This window comes from Protopterus annectens, chromosome 13.part0 (assembly GCF_019279795.1).
Source record: "Protopterus annectens isolate FY-2018-M chromosome 13.part0, PAN1.0, whole genome shotgun sequence".
Taxonomy (NCBI): Eukaryota; Metazoa; Chordata; order Ceratodontiformes; family Protopteridae; genus Protopterus; species Protopterus annectens.
Window position 1 is genome coordinate 935,969,904 of NC_056747.1, and position 19,402 is coordinate 935,989,305.

Here is a 19,402-nt window from a genome sequence, read left to right on the forward strand (position 1 = left end):
AACTATTTTCTTAAAGATTATACTACAGTAATAAGGCACTACAAACACAAATAAATAAATTTGGTGGTCTAAAGTGATACAGGACATTACACTTTACTTCAAGTCAACACATAATTCTCAAGTGTACCTCACTATGAGGAACATTCCTCATTTTGGGTCTTAAAAAGTCCATGTTCCTTACAGTTCCACATTCAAAGCTTCTGTCACACATTCATTCTTAAGAATATTTTAACTGATATCCATGTTAAACAGCACTGAATCATATTATTCATGAAAATAACTTTTTATAAGTGTATAGTAGCACATTTTAACCATTCTGTGAGCTTCCTAGGTGAAGCTGTTGATAAATTGTTAGAATGTAGTCCACATTTTGCTATGTTCCACATTATGAGAGGCAGGGTCCCTCATTTTGGGGATGGAAGGTTGAGAGCTAGAAGTCAAAAGGCAGACTTTTCGCCATGGGTGTACAACATTCACTAACCTCTTGAAATAATTTTACTTTTAAATGTTCCAAGAGAGTTAGGCACAGTTGGGCACAGTGGTGAACATTTGATGCCATACATCTTAGTGCTCCAGTTACCCCTCACATTTCAAAGACATGTATCAGATGAACTGCTGATCAACCGACTTGCTAGTAGGTGTGCAAACCACATGTGCGTGCTCATCTTGCTATAGACTGCCATCCTATCCGAGACTAGATTCCTGCTTTGAGCCCACTTGACTGTTGCTATAGGTTCTCCTGTGACCATGGACTGGTTACAGTGGGTAATCCATAAATGATCGAATGAATGTTTTAACAGCATATACAGAGGAAGAAACATTCAATACATACAGCATAAAAGCTTAGTTCTCTATAAATGAATGGAAACAGAATTCAAAATTTTAACCAAAACATTTACTTTCAGTTTTGACACACTTCTCACTGAAACATTTCTACTATAACCTACATCCAGAAAAAAAGCCTTGCATGTTTTGTGGTGCAAATATCAGCAGGAACATTTAAGTTAAGTGCTCTTTGAATGACAATGAGCACTGAAGTGTGATCACTGGTTATATCCCAAAAATAAGATTTTTTAACTTGATTTTTAGATATAAATGATACAAAGCTTCTCAGTTTGGGACAGTCACCCTTTAAATTATGTAAATAAATATGCTTGTTTTTCTACAAAACTATCAGATAGAGACACAAAAACAAATGCATGCTGTTCTGCAGTTAATACATCTTCAGCTTACCCCTCCTAAGGAAGTGGTGCAAAGACACTCGGGAACAGAAAAAAATACTGTCTGGAGCTTGATTCCGGTTTCATCATAGCCTTAATAAGCAACTACCCACAGAGGTAGAATGCACTGTTAGTGGAAAGAGTATCTGGCAAGACCAAGGAAACATCTTCAAATATCTTCATGGGAGGTTAAAAGTATTAGATTTGCCTAAGTATACATATGTCTCCAACTTTGATCAATAGATCGTTCAGTTAAGCATACTTCTGGATCAAAATTACCATAACAGGTATACATACAGATTAGAATGTCATACTTTCAAGAGTCCGCACCTAAACGTAGAGCTACAGAGATAGCAGGACACACCTGTATAGTTACTCAGCGAATATTTTTCTGAGATGCAAATTTACCTGCAAAGACATTTGAAAACCTCTACAAAATAGGACAGTACAGTACTCAATGCTGAAAAATACCTTCTATTGTAATCTGGCACATCTCTTCCTAAAAAGGAAAGGAAAAAAAAACAACTTTGGAATTCTGACAGGGCTACTCGTTTGCAGACTCAATAAATCTCAGCTATCTCTACTGACAAAGAGGAATAATACACTGACTATGGCTCAGGTGACCCAGATTAGACTAGTGGCTCAAGAACCTTGATAACCTGGCATATTGGGGGGGCAATAACAAGGCTTAGAATGCTGACTTCTCTTTGAGGGTAGGGGGGCATGGATTGGAGGAAGTGGATGGGCATGTATTCATGCACACTTTCAGAGCAACAAATTTTGGTGCAAACTTGGGATCACAATGAAGGTACTATCACAAAAGGGAAAATGGCCCCAGCATTCACAGCACAATCACACATGGATGTATGAGCATAGCTCTCAATGGTTTACTACATACCTGCTCTATGAAAACATGGACATATGGGGAAACACAAGGCCCAAGTAAAAAAAAAAAAAAAATCCCCAGCATGAATGATGGCACCACTCTCCAGTATGTTCTACTTTTGTACATCATGGAACAGATGAGCAAAAAGTCTTTAATTATGAAGAATGAAAAGGTCTGCAGGGCACAACTCAAAAAAGTGCTCTATGATTAGCAGGGGATCAGGAGAAAAAACTGCAAACCAAATTAATCCCGAGACCTGCTCACTTATTGTGAAGGTCAGACATGGCAATTAAAAACTACAGAGATGTCAATTTAATATGATGCCCTCTACTATAAGCCAAGGCAATAAATTTTATTCTGTGGTCATGCATGTGTGCTGGTTGGGTTCTGTAAGCAAAAACTCATTATTAAAAAAGTAAAAAGGAAGACCTGTCTGCATTAGAGAAAGTTTGATAATAAATTCAAGATAGTAATTCTGTTAAACAACTTTGCAGGACTTCAGACAGTTGATACTTTTCATATTTTAACTCCATGAACACACAGAAGGAACCTATACAGTCAGAAACGCTCATAAAAGTGAAGCAATACCCAACCTACTGTATTTACTAGAAGTAGCTTTTACAAAATAGTCTTAAAAACTGAAACGGTGACAGAGAAGAATGTAGGGAATGTGACGAAAATCAATCCACATCAACAAAAACTGAAGGTATTTGCCTTTTTAAAGGCATACACATCCCTTCAGCATGAAGTAAACTTCACAGTGATTCGCAGCCATGTTTGAACGAAACACCAAAAAGTATACATATTTTTCTAAACTGCACCACACTGACACTGCACTGTTTCCTAAAAGGTGTGATGGAAAATGAAATAAAATTTATTCAGTGACTTTAGTCAGCAGAATCTATTTGGCTGAGTTCCGACTGGTCCAACACTTCAAAATCATCACCTTCTGCATCAGTGTCCATTTCAGAGTTGGAGTTCCTTGAATATGTTTGTTCCCCTCTCTGATGGCCATGAGTACGGGTTTGAGCTTGCTGATTTGATTTGGACAAGGCCAGTTGTATCATACCCCTAGTCACCATTCCAGCAATATCCAGTTCTGGATTATTTGTGAAATTATGAAATCCTGGCATGCTACTAAGTGAAAGTTCTTCATCGATTTCCTCTTGATCATAAAGACTGGTCTCATCATGTCCTAGAGTGCGGTAGGAAGTTGTGGGGATCCCAATACTAGTATCGTCGTCATCATCTATTCCAGCAACATCTGGATTTATGGATGGAAAATCTGGAAGATCTCTAGCAAATGACTCCTCTGGATCACTGTGTCGATCAAAGTCTAAAAAACACAATATAAGAAAAATACATAAGTATTCACTTCAGCATCATTTTCCATTAGAACCAGTGGTTAATATTTTAAGACATAAGGTTTTAGAAATCTCTCAATTTTAAGATGCTACTTGCAGAATTATTTTGAAATGAAAGCTTATTGCTATAATAAAACAAAACAATACACTACACATTTTAACAGGCAGTTTGAAGCATCTGTTTAAAGAGCTGTAAAACAGTATAGAGGACGTACATCATACTGACATGCAAGCTTAAATGCATTTTAACTAGTTTAGATAAGTGTACTCTACTCCAGTTCTACAGAAGTAATTACTAATTTGTTAAAGACAAATGTACTTTTATATAGAAAGTACAGTTGTATACGTAAACTTGCCATAACAGTATATGTTCAAATAATGACTGCTGCAGTAACCTTAGCTTTATGGGTTATATTCTGCCAAGCATACAACACCCAGTCAGCTTCCAAAGCTTAAGGGTACCTTCCATGTGCCCATACTGTTAAACAGCTCAAACAGAGTTGAAGAAAAAGAGTAGTTTGAACGCCAAGCCCTTCAGAGCGTTTATGCCAACTAGGAGAGCAAGGATAGAGCAGTGAAAAGGTCAATGTTATGAAAGTAAAAATAAAGGTCCTCACACTGGTAACAAAACCATACAAAAATAAAAGGATGGAGAGAGGAAGGGGCTACTGGAGCAGTGATAATGCAAAACGCTACTGTTACGAAAACTTTATTTACACAACTGTACTGCGTTCATCATTTGATCATTGCAGCAATAGTCTTAGCTGTGTGGGTAGACTATCATAGCTTAAACTGACTGGGAAAATGAATGATGAGAGTCCATAAGCCCCTGGAGAATGGTCCTAGGAAAGCATGTCCTAGACCTGGAAAGGAATCTAGTTTGTAGTGTTTTCTAAAGGTATGAACAGAGGACAAAGTTGCTGCTTCTAGCATATTTCTAGAATAAAACCTTTTCCAACAGCCACAGATTAAGCCAAGGCCCAGACAGAGTGGGCCTTAACCCTACCTGTAAGTTGCCTTAATTGTGGGTGTAATAAGGCAACAGCATTTTGGATATAGTCTGCTTTGCAAAAGCTGTCCTTTCTTCTTACTTTTGCAAGAAATGTATTTATTTATTTTATTTTACATTTGTTTACCTGGAAAGTCGGACTGGACGAATGTAATTTTTCATCAGAGGCCCGGGAGAAAAGCTCCAAATAAATAACTGATCAGAGTTACTGAAAGTGAAAGTTTTCATTCTGTTAAGATAATATTGGAGTTGTCTGTGGACATCCAGAGTATGAAGGTAGTATGAAGTATGACTCTAGCCCCCCTCTAACTTCCAAAACCCTGCAAATCTAATAATATACAACAACATAGAAACTAAGCAATCCAAACACCTCATCAGAATAATCCAACATCTAGCAACCATACTTCTATCTGGAGACATACACCTTAACCCCGGCCCAGATATCCCTTCCCCTACATCTAAATCCATCCTACTAGCTTTTCTAAATGCCCAAAGCATAGCTAACAAAATCTCCAACCTCCATGCCTGGCTTCTACACAACAAACCTGACATCTTAGCTATCTCTGAAACCTGGTTAAAACCTCATATAAAAGATGCTGAAATAGTACCACCTAACTACTCCATCATCAGAAAAGACAGGGCCCACAAAAAGGGTGGTGGAGTAGCTCTACTCTATTCATCCTCCCTATCCATTACTCCCTATAATAAACCCATTCCTCACTTCACCAATGCAGAATTAATACTAGCTTTATTTCAGTTAAATAAACACAAACACATATGCATAGCCTCCCTTTACATCCCCCCTAGAGACAATATCTCTATACTTGAGGATATCCTTTCCTGGCTTTCTTCCAATAACAGTAATAAAACTGTTATCATGGGAGACACAAATATTAATTGGTCCTCCATTTATTCCCCTACACACCCCCTAAACATCAATCTATACAAGTACTCTCAGCTCATCAACTTCACTACCAGGGCCTCTTAAGACTTCTCCAGTGGCAGCACCCTAGACTGGATCTTAGTCTCACTATTAACCTGATAGTGGAACTCTTCCCGATTCCCTTAGCGATCATCTTCCCATCTTTACTAAGAGTCTTCCTTCTCCATTACAAGTAACTCATAATTACATCAGCACTCGCTACCTAAAAAACTTCAACCCAAATGCCTTCTCAGACTCCCTAAAATCAATTTATTGGAACCCTCTAAAAACTCTACCCCTGGATAATGCTGTCACACACTTCAATACAACTTTCCTAAAACTGCTCGATAGTTTTGCCCCCCCAAAAAAGCAAGAGTAAGAAACAAAATAGCCCCCTGGCTAACAAAAAACACACTAACTGCCATGCGACCTAGAGACAAAGCCTGGGTCCGTTACCAAAGAAACAAAACTTCCACCACCCTCAATGAATTCAAAACACTTTGCAATAGAGATAAAAAGTTTATCACAGCAGACCGACAGAATTACTTCTCCTTACTTCAAAACAACCATAAAACCAATCCACAAAAATTCTGGAAAGGTATCACAACCCTCCTAAAATCCGGCTCAACTGAATACCCAAGCCCAGACCCAAATACATTAGATATAAATCTGGCCATCCAATTCAACTCTTTTTCATAGACTATTTCCAAACTAACTTCATCCTTCTCTAATAACACCTCACTCCCTACTTCTGCATCCCGTCTCATCACCCGCTTCACCTCCAGTCTCTCATTCCCTATCCTCTCAACTCCCACCATTCTCTATAAAACTCATTCCTACTTCTACCATAAAAAAACTCCTACAAAAGCGAAAACCATGCACCAATACCCCCGATAACATTCCCTCATCCTTCCTCAGCACAGCTGCCGAAGCCATTACCTTCCTCATCAGCATCCTAATCAATCACTATCCAAGAAGGTCTTGTACCCAAACTCTGGAAAAAGGCTTTCATTATTCCCCTGCACAAAGGAGGCAATAACAACAATATTACTAACTTCCATCCCATCGCCATCCTCTCTCCCATCTCAAAACTCCTAGAGAAATGTATCCATCTTCAACTCCTTCCCTATCTCTTAGATAACAACTTATTAACTTTTCCCAACACAGATTCAGACCCAGTCACAGCACCATGACTGCCCTCCTATCCTTCCTGGAAACTGTGAATAAAGCCAGGGATTCTGGCTCTACTGTATCTACCCTCCTACTTGACCTCTCTAAGACCTTCACGATACCATCTCTCACAACCTTCTCCTGACTAAACTATCTAACCTAAACCTATCCCCTTCCTCTCTCAATTGGTTCACCAGCTATCTCTCAAACAGGCAGCAAGCTGTCAAGTGGAAAAAAGCCATATCCTCTTTCCTTAACATCCCCACTGGTGTCCCCCAGGGTTCCATTATGGGTCCCCTCCTTTTCAATATATTCATAAATGATTTCTTCCGCTCAATCTCTTATGCTAACCTTATTCAATATGCAGATGATTCAACAATTATCTGTGCAGCCACATCCATTCCCACTCTCTTAAAGCTGACTCAAGACGCCTTCTCTACCACAGAACAGTGGATGAATGAATCATCTAGCACTCAATGCATCCAAAACCAAACTTATGGTATTTACCCTCTCTAAAACCAACACAATCGATAGAAAACTATTCTCCATCACCGGCCAGAATAACACACCTCTTGAACTGGTATCTGAAACCAAACTACTAGGAGTCCAGATCGATGACCAGCTTAAATTCAATACTCATCTGCAACTAAACATAAAAAAAAAAAAAAAACATTAAAATCTTGGCATGCTCTACCGACACAGTAGATACCTCACTACATCTACTAAGCTCACTCTCTCTACTACTACTTTTCTCATCCCTTCCCTCCTTTATGGTGCCCCACTCCTAACAAGCCTACAATCATCTCTCAAAACAAGACTGTCCTCTTGTCATAATAAAATTGACAAATTTGCCACTAGCCACAAATCATCAACCCACCACTGTGCATCTCTCCACAAACTAAACTGGCTAGAGCTTCCCAACTATCTGTCCTATACTCAGCTTACTTATGCACACAAACTCATTTTTCATCCCTCCCTCTGCTCTACCTTTAAAATGCACCCGCCACAAAGACTCCTAAGATCTAGCAACCAAAACCTAATAGAAATGTACAAACCCCTTTGCTCCCCAGGACAAAACCTCCTGTCCTTTGCCCTAGCACTCCTATGGAACTCCCTCCCTCCATCCGTCCGTACTATCACCAACCTCCCTTCTTTTAAAAAATCAATCCACTCACATCTAACATCCACGTGGGAATGCTCATGGTCCCACCCCTCTCATAGCCTATTCTCCACTTCCTACAGGCAACTATCTCATACATTCCAGACACCAAATACTAAGCCAGCTGTAAATAACCTCTTATCATTCTCAAATCCTACTATTCCATTTCAAGAAACTGTATATTTACTAAAGCAATGCTTTGTTTTGTTTTCTACAAAATGTAACGTAAAAATATTTTTGTACCTGCTTAATCTTTGTCTTCTACAAAATGTAACCTAAAATTTTATTGTAACTGCTTAATCTTTGTTTTGTCTTTGAACCTACAAATGATTTAAATTGTAAACTGCTGTAATCTTTTTGTAACCTTTGTATTGAAACTTTTCTCCCCAGGACTCCATTGAAAACGGGTTCTTATTGTCCCAATGGACTATCCTGGTTAACCAACTGCAAATAAAAATAAATAAATAAATAAATGAAGGATCCTTTCGTCCTCATTTTTAGGATCTGGAAAGAATTCAGAGATGGACAGATTGGCTCAAAGTAAACTCTGATACCATCTTAGGCATAAATGAAGGATTAGTTTTTAAGGAAACCCTGTCTTTATGGAAAATGTCAGAAGACTGACCCACCGTAAAAATCTTGTAACTCAAATACTCTTCTTACCGAAATCACAGCAATCAGCAAAACTGTGTTCGATATTAAGAATGTCAAATCAGCCTGATGACCCGGTTCAAATGGAAAAAGGGTTCATTTTTCCAAAATGAAGTTAAGATCCCAAGGAGGAGCAACCCATTTTCTAGGAGGCTTGGTATATAAGTTATGTACCTACAATAACGTTCCATGTTAGTTGTCTTCATCTTGCCTTCTTTCTTGCTGGTTGGGATCGGAGCCGATCCTCGGCTCTGACTCGGTCATCTTCTATAGTTCGAGAGCTGTTTACTGGCTTGAGACTACCCCTTATCCCATGATGCCTAGCGCTAGCTACCCAGATCTCGTTTGTAAAAGCTAACCCCAGACATAGCCAGAGAATGAACCTGTCCAAACACACAGGTTGAGCATACCTGTCATACTCTCTAAGTCAGTAGGGGAAACAAACCAGAGAACACTCAGCCAGTGAAACCAAAACTCCTCTCGATCCAATAGGACAGGGGGACAGAGGGTGGGATGCAAGAAAGAAGAGGAGATGAAGACAACTAACATGGAACGTTATGGTAGGTACATAACTTCTTTATGTTAAGTTGTATATCTCTCCTTCGTTCTTGCTGGTTGGGACTGCGTCCCTAGCACCTACAATCCTGGGCGGCTCATTGGAACAGACTCTTCAGAACAGTGGAACCAAAGTCAGCTCTACTCCGCTCCTGGAGACCATATCTAGCTTGTAATGAGAAATAAAGGTATGAGGATTTGCCCACGTAGCAGCTGCACAGATAGAATTCATGGGCAACCTATACTGGAAGGCTACAGAGGTGGCCAAAGCCCTAGCAGAATAACCTTTTGGTTTGACAGGCAACTCTGTTTCTCAATTGATAAATGTAAGTAATAATGTGAGACAACCACCTGGTTGGTCACTTTGGAAACTGGAAGACCTTATTTGCCCACAGCATAGAAAGGAACAGTTGGTCCGACTTCCTTATATCCTTCGTCCTATGCAGGTAAAAACGCAGTTGTCTATGAACATCCAATTGATGTAATTTGTATTCTGCCTTGTTGGTGTGGTTGGGAAAAAACACAGATAGGTCTATAGATTGGTTTAAATTATTTTCTGAGCAGACTTTCAGAAGGAAACAGGGATTAGTCCTCAGAGCAACCCTGTCCTTATGAAAAACTAAGTATGGAGGACGGACACATAGTGCCTGAAGTTCAGAGACACATCTGGCTGAAGTAATAGCTACCAGGAAGAGAGTTTTCCAAGATAGAAACTTAATGGAGCAGGACGTTGCAGGTTCAAAAGGGGGCAAAATTAAGGAGATTAGTACCAAATGTAGGTCCCAAGGAGGAAGGGGATCTCTCACTGGGGGGGGTCTAAGGAGAGCAGTCCCTCTTAGAAAAGCTTTACATAGCTTATGAGACATGATGTTTGCATTAGAGAAACCAACATGAAAGTTTGAAATGGCCGCTAATTGAACCCTGATTGTAGCAGAAGAGGACCCAAAATGAAAAAGTTCTGCTAGGAACTCCCAAGATTTCGTGGACTGGGGCTGAAAGGGGATCTATGTTCCTAGCCTCTGCCCAACAAGAAAAACGTTTCCATTTGCTAGCATAAGTCCTTCTAGTGGCGGACTTGTGCAAGGAGACAATAATTTCACGTATGGCCAGGGAAATGCTGGGAAGCCTGGCTAAGGTTGGAAGTGGAGCAACCAAGCTGTGAGCTGGAGTGTTTGGAGGGATTGATGCAGCCCACCTGATTGATGAATCAGTAGGTCTGGAATTGGATCCAGAGTCCAGGGCTGATCGAGAAGGTAATGGTGCAGGAATGGAAACCATATCTGTCGAGGCCAGTAGGGGGAAATGAGGATAATTTTGCAACCCAATGATATTGCTTTCTGTACGAGTATCAGTATCAGGGGAAATGGAGGGAAGGCATAAAGAAGTCCCTGAGGCCAATCGTGGACTAGAGCGTCTCTGGGTGTGTGACCTAGAAGCAGAAGAAGGGAGAAGTAGTTGCTGCATTTCCTGTTGAAGGAGGTAGCAAAAAGATTGCAGCAAGGCTGTCCCCATTTGCGGAAGATCAGATTCGCAACTACCTGATTCAGAGACCACTCGTGAGGCATGAGAATAGCTTGGCTGAGCCTGTCCGCTATGACGTTGGACCCTCCAGGGATGTGCGTCCCAATCAGAAATTGTTGGGAGGAAATTGCCCACTGCCAGAGTCTGAGTGCTTCTCGACACAGGGGATAGGACCTGGTTCCACCCTGCTTGTTGATGTACCAAACCACTGACATGATGTCCATTTGAATTGCAATGATCCCAGAAGGGAGAGAGTCCTGAAGAGCTTGCAACGCTAAGAGCACGGCTCTCATTTCTAGGACGTTTATATGCAGATGGTACTCGTGAGGCTGCCAAGTGCCTTGGACTGTCCTGCCCTGATAATGCCCCCCCCCCCCCTATCAGGGAGGTGTCTGTGGTCACTGTGGCAACCGGAGGGGGCTGAATGAAGGGTCTGCCCTGAATCACTAGCAGGGAGACCATCCACCAGGAAAGGTGCCTTTTGCATGCTTCTGTAATCATGATCATGTGAGACATGGGCAGCTGTTAGAAAGACCGCTGTGTGAACAGAAGCCACTGAAGGATCCTCATGTGAAAGCGGGCCAGTGGGATTAGAAGAATTGCCGCTGCCATGGAACCCAGAGTTTGAAGGATGAAACTGACTTGGGTCCTTTTGCTCTGCATTAGAATTTGTACTTGCTGGCGAATTAAAGATACCCTGTCTGGCAGAAGCCTTGTGGACATGTTCCTTGTGTCTAAGTCTGCTCCTATATAGGTGATAGATTGACAGGGCAACAAGGCAGATTTTTCTAAATTTATTGTGATGTCTAGCTGGGAGCAGACTGTGATTGTGTAGTCACTGGCTTGCAAAAGTTGATGCCTGGTGGCAGCAGTGAGGAGCCAGTCGTCTAGATATGGAAACACCTGGAATCCTCGACGTCTCAGGTGAGCCGTGACCACTGCCATACATTTGGTGAACACCCTGGGGGCTGTGGTGAGACCAAAGGGCAGAGATCTGAACTGGTAATGACTAGCTCCCAGCCGGAAGCGAAGGAATCTCCTGGAGAGCCTGTCCATTTTGATGTGGTAGTACGCATCCTGAAGATCTATGAAGCACATCCAATTGTCCTGACCCAGAAAGTGTAGAATGAACTGTAGCATGACCATCCGAAACTTTGTTCTTTGAACAGACTTGTTTAGTCTGCTGAGATCCAGAATATGTCTCCAGTCCCCTGTCTTTCTTTGGTACCGAAAAGAGCCTTGAGTAAGTTCCAGATCTGTGTTGGTCTGCCAGGACTTCCTGGATGACTCTTTTTTTTCTAGCAGTCTTGAAACGTCTATGACTGCTTGGTCCCTCAGATTGGGTGGAACATCTGGAAGGGATTTGCTTGATGGTAAGGGGGGTTGAGAGAAGGGAATTTTGTAACCTCTGGATATGATTGACTGCACCCATTTGTCTTGTGTTAAATTTTGCCAGGCTTTTGGGTACAGTGAAAGTCTTCTCCCGACTGCCACCAGAGGCGGGCAGCCGGGCAACCCTTCAGGGATGCTGGAAGGGCTTCACAGAGAAGGATTCTCTGCTGCCCTGGTTCTGCGGACCCCCTCTGCCACAAGGGCGGCGTCTGTTATTGTTGTTTTCTCCTCTGCCCCTTGAGGAAAAATCCCTACGTGTGTCAGGCGGGGCTCCCTGGGATTTTCGGAACCACATTTTACCACTCTTCTGACCCTTGGGGTATGGTCTGGAAGGAGTGGAAAAACGTTCTCCTACGGCAGAGAGAGTCTTGCCTTCTTGCTCACACCTAGTCAAAGTGTCTTTCACCTGTGGTCCAAAAAGAAAGGAACTGTCAAAGGGGGTGTTGGTGAATGACGCTCTAAAGGGTATCGCAAAATTATACAGCCACATCCATGCGTGTCTCCTAAGGGCCACGCCTGTACCTGTGGCTCTACTCGCACCATCGGCTGCATAGGAAATGAGCCTCATGGAGGAGTTGACTGGGAAGCCACTTTAGCTTGAGCCCCTTCAGCTGATGGATCTTGAAGGGTATCTCCGAGCTCTTTAAGGAGATCCCTCTGAAGCCGGGTAAAATGGCATAAGTAATTCAGTGACCTCATAGAAAAGGTCGCTGAAGCAAACATTCGTTTCCCGTATCTATCCACAGTTCTAGTCTCCTTGTTAGGAGGATGGACAGATGAAGAAGTTTCCGTTAACTCCTTTTTAGCGGCTGCTGCTACCACCACGGCATCCACAGGAACACCTTTGGTAAGGAACTGCTTATCAAGGGGTGCAGTGATAAACTTGCCGGGTCTCCTCGGGGTTGATTCCACTGTATCCGGGGCTGACCAAGCCTTTCAAGCCACCACTGACATGAGTGGATCGAAAGGCGGAGAAACCCAGGAAGTGGAAGGTCGGGAACCGAACGCATCCAGGAATACAGACTCATCCTCGGTAGGGGCTCAGGGATTCCAGTACCCCCCTCTGCTTAAGCATTTCTAGGATGTCCGAGAAGGAAACATCTTCAGAGGGGGATCTCTGGGGCCCTTCCGATTCATCTAAGTCTGTATCAGAGGTGACACACTCAGGGGAGTCAATGTGCTTCTGCTTGCACTTCTTCTTCAGAGAGGGGCTCCTCTGAATGATCAGGGGAGGCCTCGAAAGAAGAGGAAGCACCCAATGGGGTGCTCTGGAGCGCCGGTTCCCCACGCTTGGGGTCTGGAGGAGTAGCAGAGATTGGTGCAGGCACTACAGGGGATGGAGCCGGTGGGGTCGATCGTGGAGCTGATTCAAAGGCCAGCACACTCCTCATGACATCGAAGGCGTCCCTGCCACAATGCAGAGAAAGCTCCGGTTCCGAGGAAATCGGAATCCTTCTCCGCACCAAGGGAGACGACTCCGAGGCCGATGTAGGAGCCAAGCTCACCTGCGTCAAAGCTCCGAGAGGGAGAACGGGGTCAGACAAGAGTCCGATGCCACTTGCCGACTAGAGAGCCTCGGCGCCCAGCTCCCTTGACGGACGGCACCATTGAGGGAATCGGAGCCGACAACGGAACCAAAGGAGAAATAGTTATTGGAGCAGACGGTTTCACGACTCGAACTCCAATGAACTTCAGCTCCGAGCTCAAGGGAGTCGGAGGAGGAACATCAATAGAAGTGGACGGAGCCGATATCTGTTGAGGAGGGCTGGACAAGATCTTGGCAAGTGCCTGCGACTTCAGCAGCTTACTGACCACTCTCTCCACATCGTGATCTGAGAGCCTAAAGGACCGAGAGGAGTGGGAAGATCTGTGACTGCGCTCACTGTGAAGCAGGGGAGACTGAGGAGCCGAATGTATGGATTCCAGAGAAGGGGACCTTAGCCTTTTGTGGCTCCGCGATGGCTCCGAAGGTTCTGATGGAGCCGATGGGGAGATGTCTCATCGGTTCTGGCCGGAACCGAAATAGCAGGTAAATTTTGAACCAATGACGGCTCCGAGCTTGGAGCCGACGATTTGGTCGCTTTTGGGGATTTCATAGGCTGAGTCTTGGCCGGTGACTCCTGGGGCTTTAAAAGACCCCTAAGAATAAGCTTATTCTTATGCTCCTGCAGAACTCTTGGACTAAATGCATGGCATATAGAACAAGAGTCCTGCAGGTGCACTGCGCCTAAGCAATAGACGCAAGAAGTGTGCCCATCTGTCGGAGACATTTTCTGACAGCATGAGTCACACTTCTTGAATCCAGACACCTTGGATTCTTTAGACATCCTGTATCCACAAAATACCTCAAGAGATACTACACTGATCTTAGCCAAAAGGCCGATAAGCGAAAACAAAATACCACAACACCAATATCAACAAAAAGAAAACCACACAGTATACTACAGCTAAAGATTTTTTCTTTAAACTAGGAAGCCTCTAACTTAAACGACTACCTAAAAGGATAGAGAGAGGGGGGAGGGGAAGAACTCTCTAAATTAAACAAGTTCTAAAAGGGGGAGGAAGGAACTACTACAACACACTAAACTAATGACAATAATTTAGTATAAGACTAAAAGTTAACTATAACTCTTAAAAAAACAACTATTTTTTGAAGAAAAAAGTCCTATAACAAACGAATACAAGCCTGAGCCAGTAAAACGACGCCTCGCAGCTGAAGCGGCAAACGAGATCTGGGTAGCTAGCGCTAGGCATCATGGGATAAGGGGTACCCCAGTAAACAGCACTCGAGCTATAGAAGATGGCCGTGTCAGAGCAGAGGATCGGCTCCGATCCCAACCAGCAAGAACGAAGGTGAGATAGACAACTTAACATTAACCCTTTCAAAGACATTTTTGCATGAGATTGCACTGAAAGAGGAGGATCCATGGGCAGACGTACTGAAATAGCCCACAAATGTACCCTGATGGAGAAGTAAGAAAGGCCAGAGGATGACAACTCACAAAGGTATTGTACAACTAGATAAACACTAGCCTTAAAATGGTCCTGTTTCTTGTCTTGGCACCAAGTAGAAAATCTTTTCCAAGTACTAATACATGAATTCCTGGCAGCAGGTTTTCTTGCCTCCTTTATTACATGCTGTACACACACAGAAAATATGTGCTTAAAAAGTATTAAGACTTTATCATCCAAGCAGTTAGTTGTAGTTGTTTTTAGCTAGAATGCATCAAATATTTGTTTGTGTTAAGTATGTACAGTCTGTGAGGAAGCTTATGGTAATTTCCCTTGGCCATTTCCAAATGAAGGGAGAACCACTGTTGCCTGGGCCAGAAGGAAATCTCCACAATCATTTTTGCAGAGTCCTTCTGAGTCTTCAGAATAACCATGAATATTAGTGGAAAGTATGGAAAAATATACAAGTATATGCCTGTCCAAGGAAAAGCTTAAACAACTGTTTTCTAGGCCTTCTTGTATGGAGTCCTGTAGCAGAATTTTGTCAACTGAATGTTGTTACTGGAAGCAAAAAGATCTACCTCAGGTATTCCCCACAGCTGGGCCAATTTCTTGAAGGCCCCCGATTCAGTTTCCATTCATGGGGGTCTGTCCTGGTTCAGCTCAGCTTGTATGCCACAAAAGTTTCCTCTGATGGAATGTGAGATGCCTGTAGAGTGAAATTGTGCTCAAAGGCTATATCTGAGGCTTCCATGGCTATTTTATTTTACACAAGAGGGTAAGATCTGCTTCCACCCGTTTATGTACTATATTACTGTGGTGCGGTCTGTAATCACTTGTAATGGTACTAAGGACCATAACTGATTGAAAGAGTCGATAGCATTAAAGACTACCAACATGTCTTTTACTCTAATGTGTTTTTGTCTGTCTTGCTTGTTCCCAAGACCCTATACTTTTATCCCCATACACAATGCTCTCCAAAGTCTGAGGTGTCTGTTGTTACAAATGGTGCTGGAGCTGGAAGGGAAAATGGGAGACCTGGAGCCAGACAAATTTGCTCTCTCCACCTAAGAAGTTCTCTTCTCACAAACCAGGAATGTAGAATGTCAGGGGAAGCTGAAGCTGGTATCATATTGATTTTAGGTACTACTGAGTTTTTATCATGTACAGTCTTGCTATAGGAATCACAACAGTATTAACAGAAATTCCTTTTCCTGAAACTTTTGTTTGAGTGGAAAAACTCAGGAACAGATCTAGACAGATAGAAAATTCAGATGTAGCTCTTTCTTTTACTGTGGGAGAAGTGCTCTTTGAAGTGAGGTATCTAGGAAACACCCAGAAAAACAATCCTGTGAGAAGGAGTCAGACAAGGCTTTTAGATATTCTCCTGAAACCCCAAGTCTGTATCATCTCTTATCCAAGTGAGAAACTCTTGATACTTTAAAAAAGACTCTGCAAAGATAAACAAGTTGTCTAAACACGGAAAAATGTGAACACCATGCAGTCTGCAGTAGGCTATCACTGGAGCTAGAGATTTTGCAAATACTCTTGGAGCAGTGTATAACCCAATGGGTAAAGCAGAGAACTAAAAGTGTAATCAGGACAGAAAAAAATAAACATCTGAACTGTGGTACTATAAGAATGTCATAAACACCTTTTAAATCTAGGGTCACCAAAAAAACTTATGAGGAATGAGAGGTAGCCAGTCATGAAAAACATTTTGAACTTGGGAAGCATCACAAAACTAGTTTAAAAAATAAAGGTTTAGGACTGGTCTCCATGAAGCTTCTTTCCTTGGCACCAAACCATTCTTGAATAAAAATCTTTTGCTATCTGAGAAGGAGGGACAGCTTCTATCACCTTCTGACTTAGCAGATGCTGAATGACAGGACGGAAAAAAAGAAGTTATGTCTTACCATAATGTTCCATCTGTGTTGTTGATCTTCATTTATTCATCACTGATGGGATGTTGGTTCCGTCCTCGGAACCGAGCTGGCCTTATATCAAGGTTGTGACAGCCCAAAACTCTTCAGCTAAGCTTTTACCAATAGTACCCGTCTCCCTGTTACCTCAGATTGAGTTTGCCATTTATCAGTAAAGTAGAGGCAGTTTCTGTGCAAGTGCCCTAACTCAGCACTTGGACCCAAAGTATCCACCAGGAGCCATTGGAGGGGGAAGGAGGGGGAGGCATGATGAATGAATGAAGATCAACAACACAGATGGAATATTATGGTAAGACATAACTTCTTTATCTGATGTTGTTAATCTTCATTTCCTTCATCACTGATGGGACAGCGTCCCCAGCTACCTTGTGTTTCATGGGTGGCTCTTATGGAAGAATATTCCTGAGCACCACAGAGCCAAAGGGCGCTCTTCCCCTGGAGACCAGATCCAGTTTGCAATGAGTAATAAAGGTATGAGGAGAAGGCCATGTTGCTGCTGCACAGATGTCATCCATGGAGGCTCTAGAATGGAAGGCTACAGAAGCTGCCATCGACCTGGTAGAGTGAGCTTTGAATTTCTGTGGTATAGGCTTTTTCTCATAATGATAAATGTAAAGTATGAAATCTGTAAGCCATTTAGATAAGGTCACTTTAGAAACAGAATTTCCCATTTTAGAGCCAGAAAAGGAAACGAACAGTTGGTCTGATTTACGCATAGTCTTAGTCCTGTCCAGATAAAATCTCAATTGTCTATGTACATCCAATGAATGCAGACAGTATTCCTTGTTAGTAAAATTTGGGAAAAAATACTGGAAGGTCAATAGTTTGATTAATGGAGAAATCCAAAATGACTTTGGGAGGAAAGGTAGGGTTCGTCCGGAGTGATACTCTGTCCTTGTGAAAGATAAGATAGGGCCAATTAATACACAGAGCACAGAACTCTGAAAAACATCTAGCTGACGTGATGGCGACCAAAAAAATGGGATTTTCATGATAAGAATTTGATGCCACATTTCGCTGCAGGCTCAAAGGGGGGGTTGAGTCAAAGACTGAAGAACTAAAGAGAGGTTCCATGGTTCAATTGGCTGTTGGATTGGAGGTCTGATGTGAGAAACTCTTTTTAGAAAGGTTTTGCATGAAACGGTGAGTAATCAGGGGAAAGTTTCCAAAAACCATTATGAAAGTTTGAAATAGCAGCTAGATGTACTCGTATGGTAGGGGTTGCAGCTCCATTTTCGAAAAATTTTGATAAATAGTGAAGGACTACAGTAACTGGAACCGAATATGGATCTAGTTTTCTTTTCTGAAACCAAACAGAGAATCTCTTCCATTTGCCTAGATAGAGTTTTCTGGTGGATGGTTTGTGAGACGGCAGAACAATATCATGTACAGGAGAGGGAAGATTATCTTGCCTGGTGACTAGCGGAAGTGGAGAAACCAAGCTGTCTGCTTGAGACTGGTTAGGTTCAGATGACTCAACTCTTAGGGGTGAAAAATCAAGTCTGGAGATGGATCCAGAATCCACGGGTTGCTTTAACAGGTGAGGCCGGAGGAAGGAGAAGCATACCTGTCCAGGCCAATAAGGGGCTATGAGGATCACTTTGCTTTTCAAATGAAGTGCTTTCTTCAAAAATTGGGGAATCAGAGGAATGGGAGGATAGCTGCACAGAAGTCCTGTGGGCCAATCATGGATCAGAGCGTCCCTTGGGGACTCCCCCTGCGAGGGAATTAGGGCAAAGTAGCTGCTGCATTTGTGGTTTGACAGGGAGGAGAATAGGTCGCAGCAAGGCTGGTTCCAGTGGCTGAAAATTTTTGCCACTGTGCTGGGTTTGAGGGACCACTTGTGAGGCAGGAGAATACAACTGCTCAGCTTGTCCACAATCATGTTGGAATCCCCCAGGATATGTGCTACTATCAGAACGCGGTTGGAAGCTATCACCCACTGCCAAATTCTCATGGCCCTCTCGACATAGGGGGTAAGACTTGGTTCCTCCTTGTTTGTTGTTGTACCAGACTACTGACATGTTGTCCGACTGAAATGCGACCATCCCAGAAGGAAGAACAGATTGGAATGCTTGCAACGCTAAAAGCACTCCCTTCAGTTCTAGAACATTGACATGCAAGTTGGCCTCTACTGTGGACCATGTGCCTTGGACTGTCGTACCCTGAAAATGTCCCTCCCCACCCTATCAGGGAAGCATCCGTGGTCACAATGGCCTTGGGTTGAGAGGGGTGGACTGGGTGGCTCCAAAGTTCTGTCTCTGGCCTCATCCACCAAAGCAGGCCCTGTTTGCAATGATTGGTTATTAGTACCTGAAAACAGAGGGGGTGACAATTTGGGAACCACTGAGATAACAGAAGCCACTGAAGTATTCTCATGTGAAGTTTTGTGAGAGGCACTATTGGTATAGCAGCTGCCATGGATCCTATGAGTTGAAGGACTTCCCGCGCTGAGGCTTTGCTTTGGCAGAGCATCACCCAGAGCTGAAGTCTCAGTCTTTGTAATCGGAGATGTGGGAGAGATACTAAACAGGAGCAGGTGTCGAAAACTGCTCCCATGAACTCTATGGACTGGGCCGGATTAAGATTAGATATCCCCCAATTTATTGTTATCCCCAACAGTCTCGCCAGGGAAAGAGTTGATTTCAAGGCTGTTGG

At 42.8% G+C, this 19,402-nt stretch overlaps 1 protein-coding gene across 1 annotated transcript in view; it reads right to left on the minus strand.

Moving 5' to 3' along the window:
- Positions 1–873: 873 nt before the first annotated feature.
- The window catches only part of RETREG3 (reticulophagy regulator family member 3), a 552,961-nt gene continuing 534,432 nt past the window's right edge, over positions 874–19,402 (minus strand). The window contains exon 9 of the mRNA XM_044054705.1: positions 874–3,442. Within this exon, the coding sequence (XP_043910640.1) occupies positions 2,994–3,442 (449 nt within the window). The 3' untranslated portion in view covers positions 874–2,993. The remainder of the gene's footprint in view (positions 3,443–19,402) is intronic.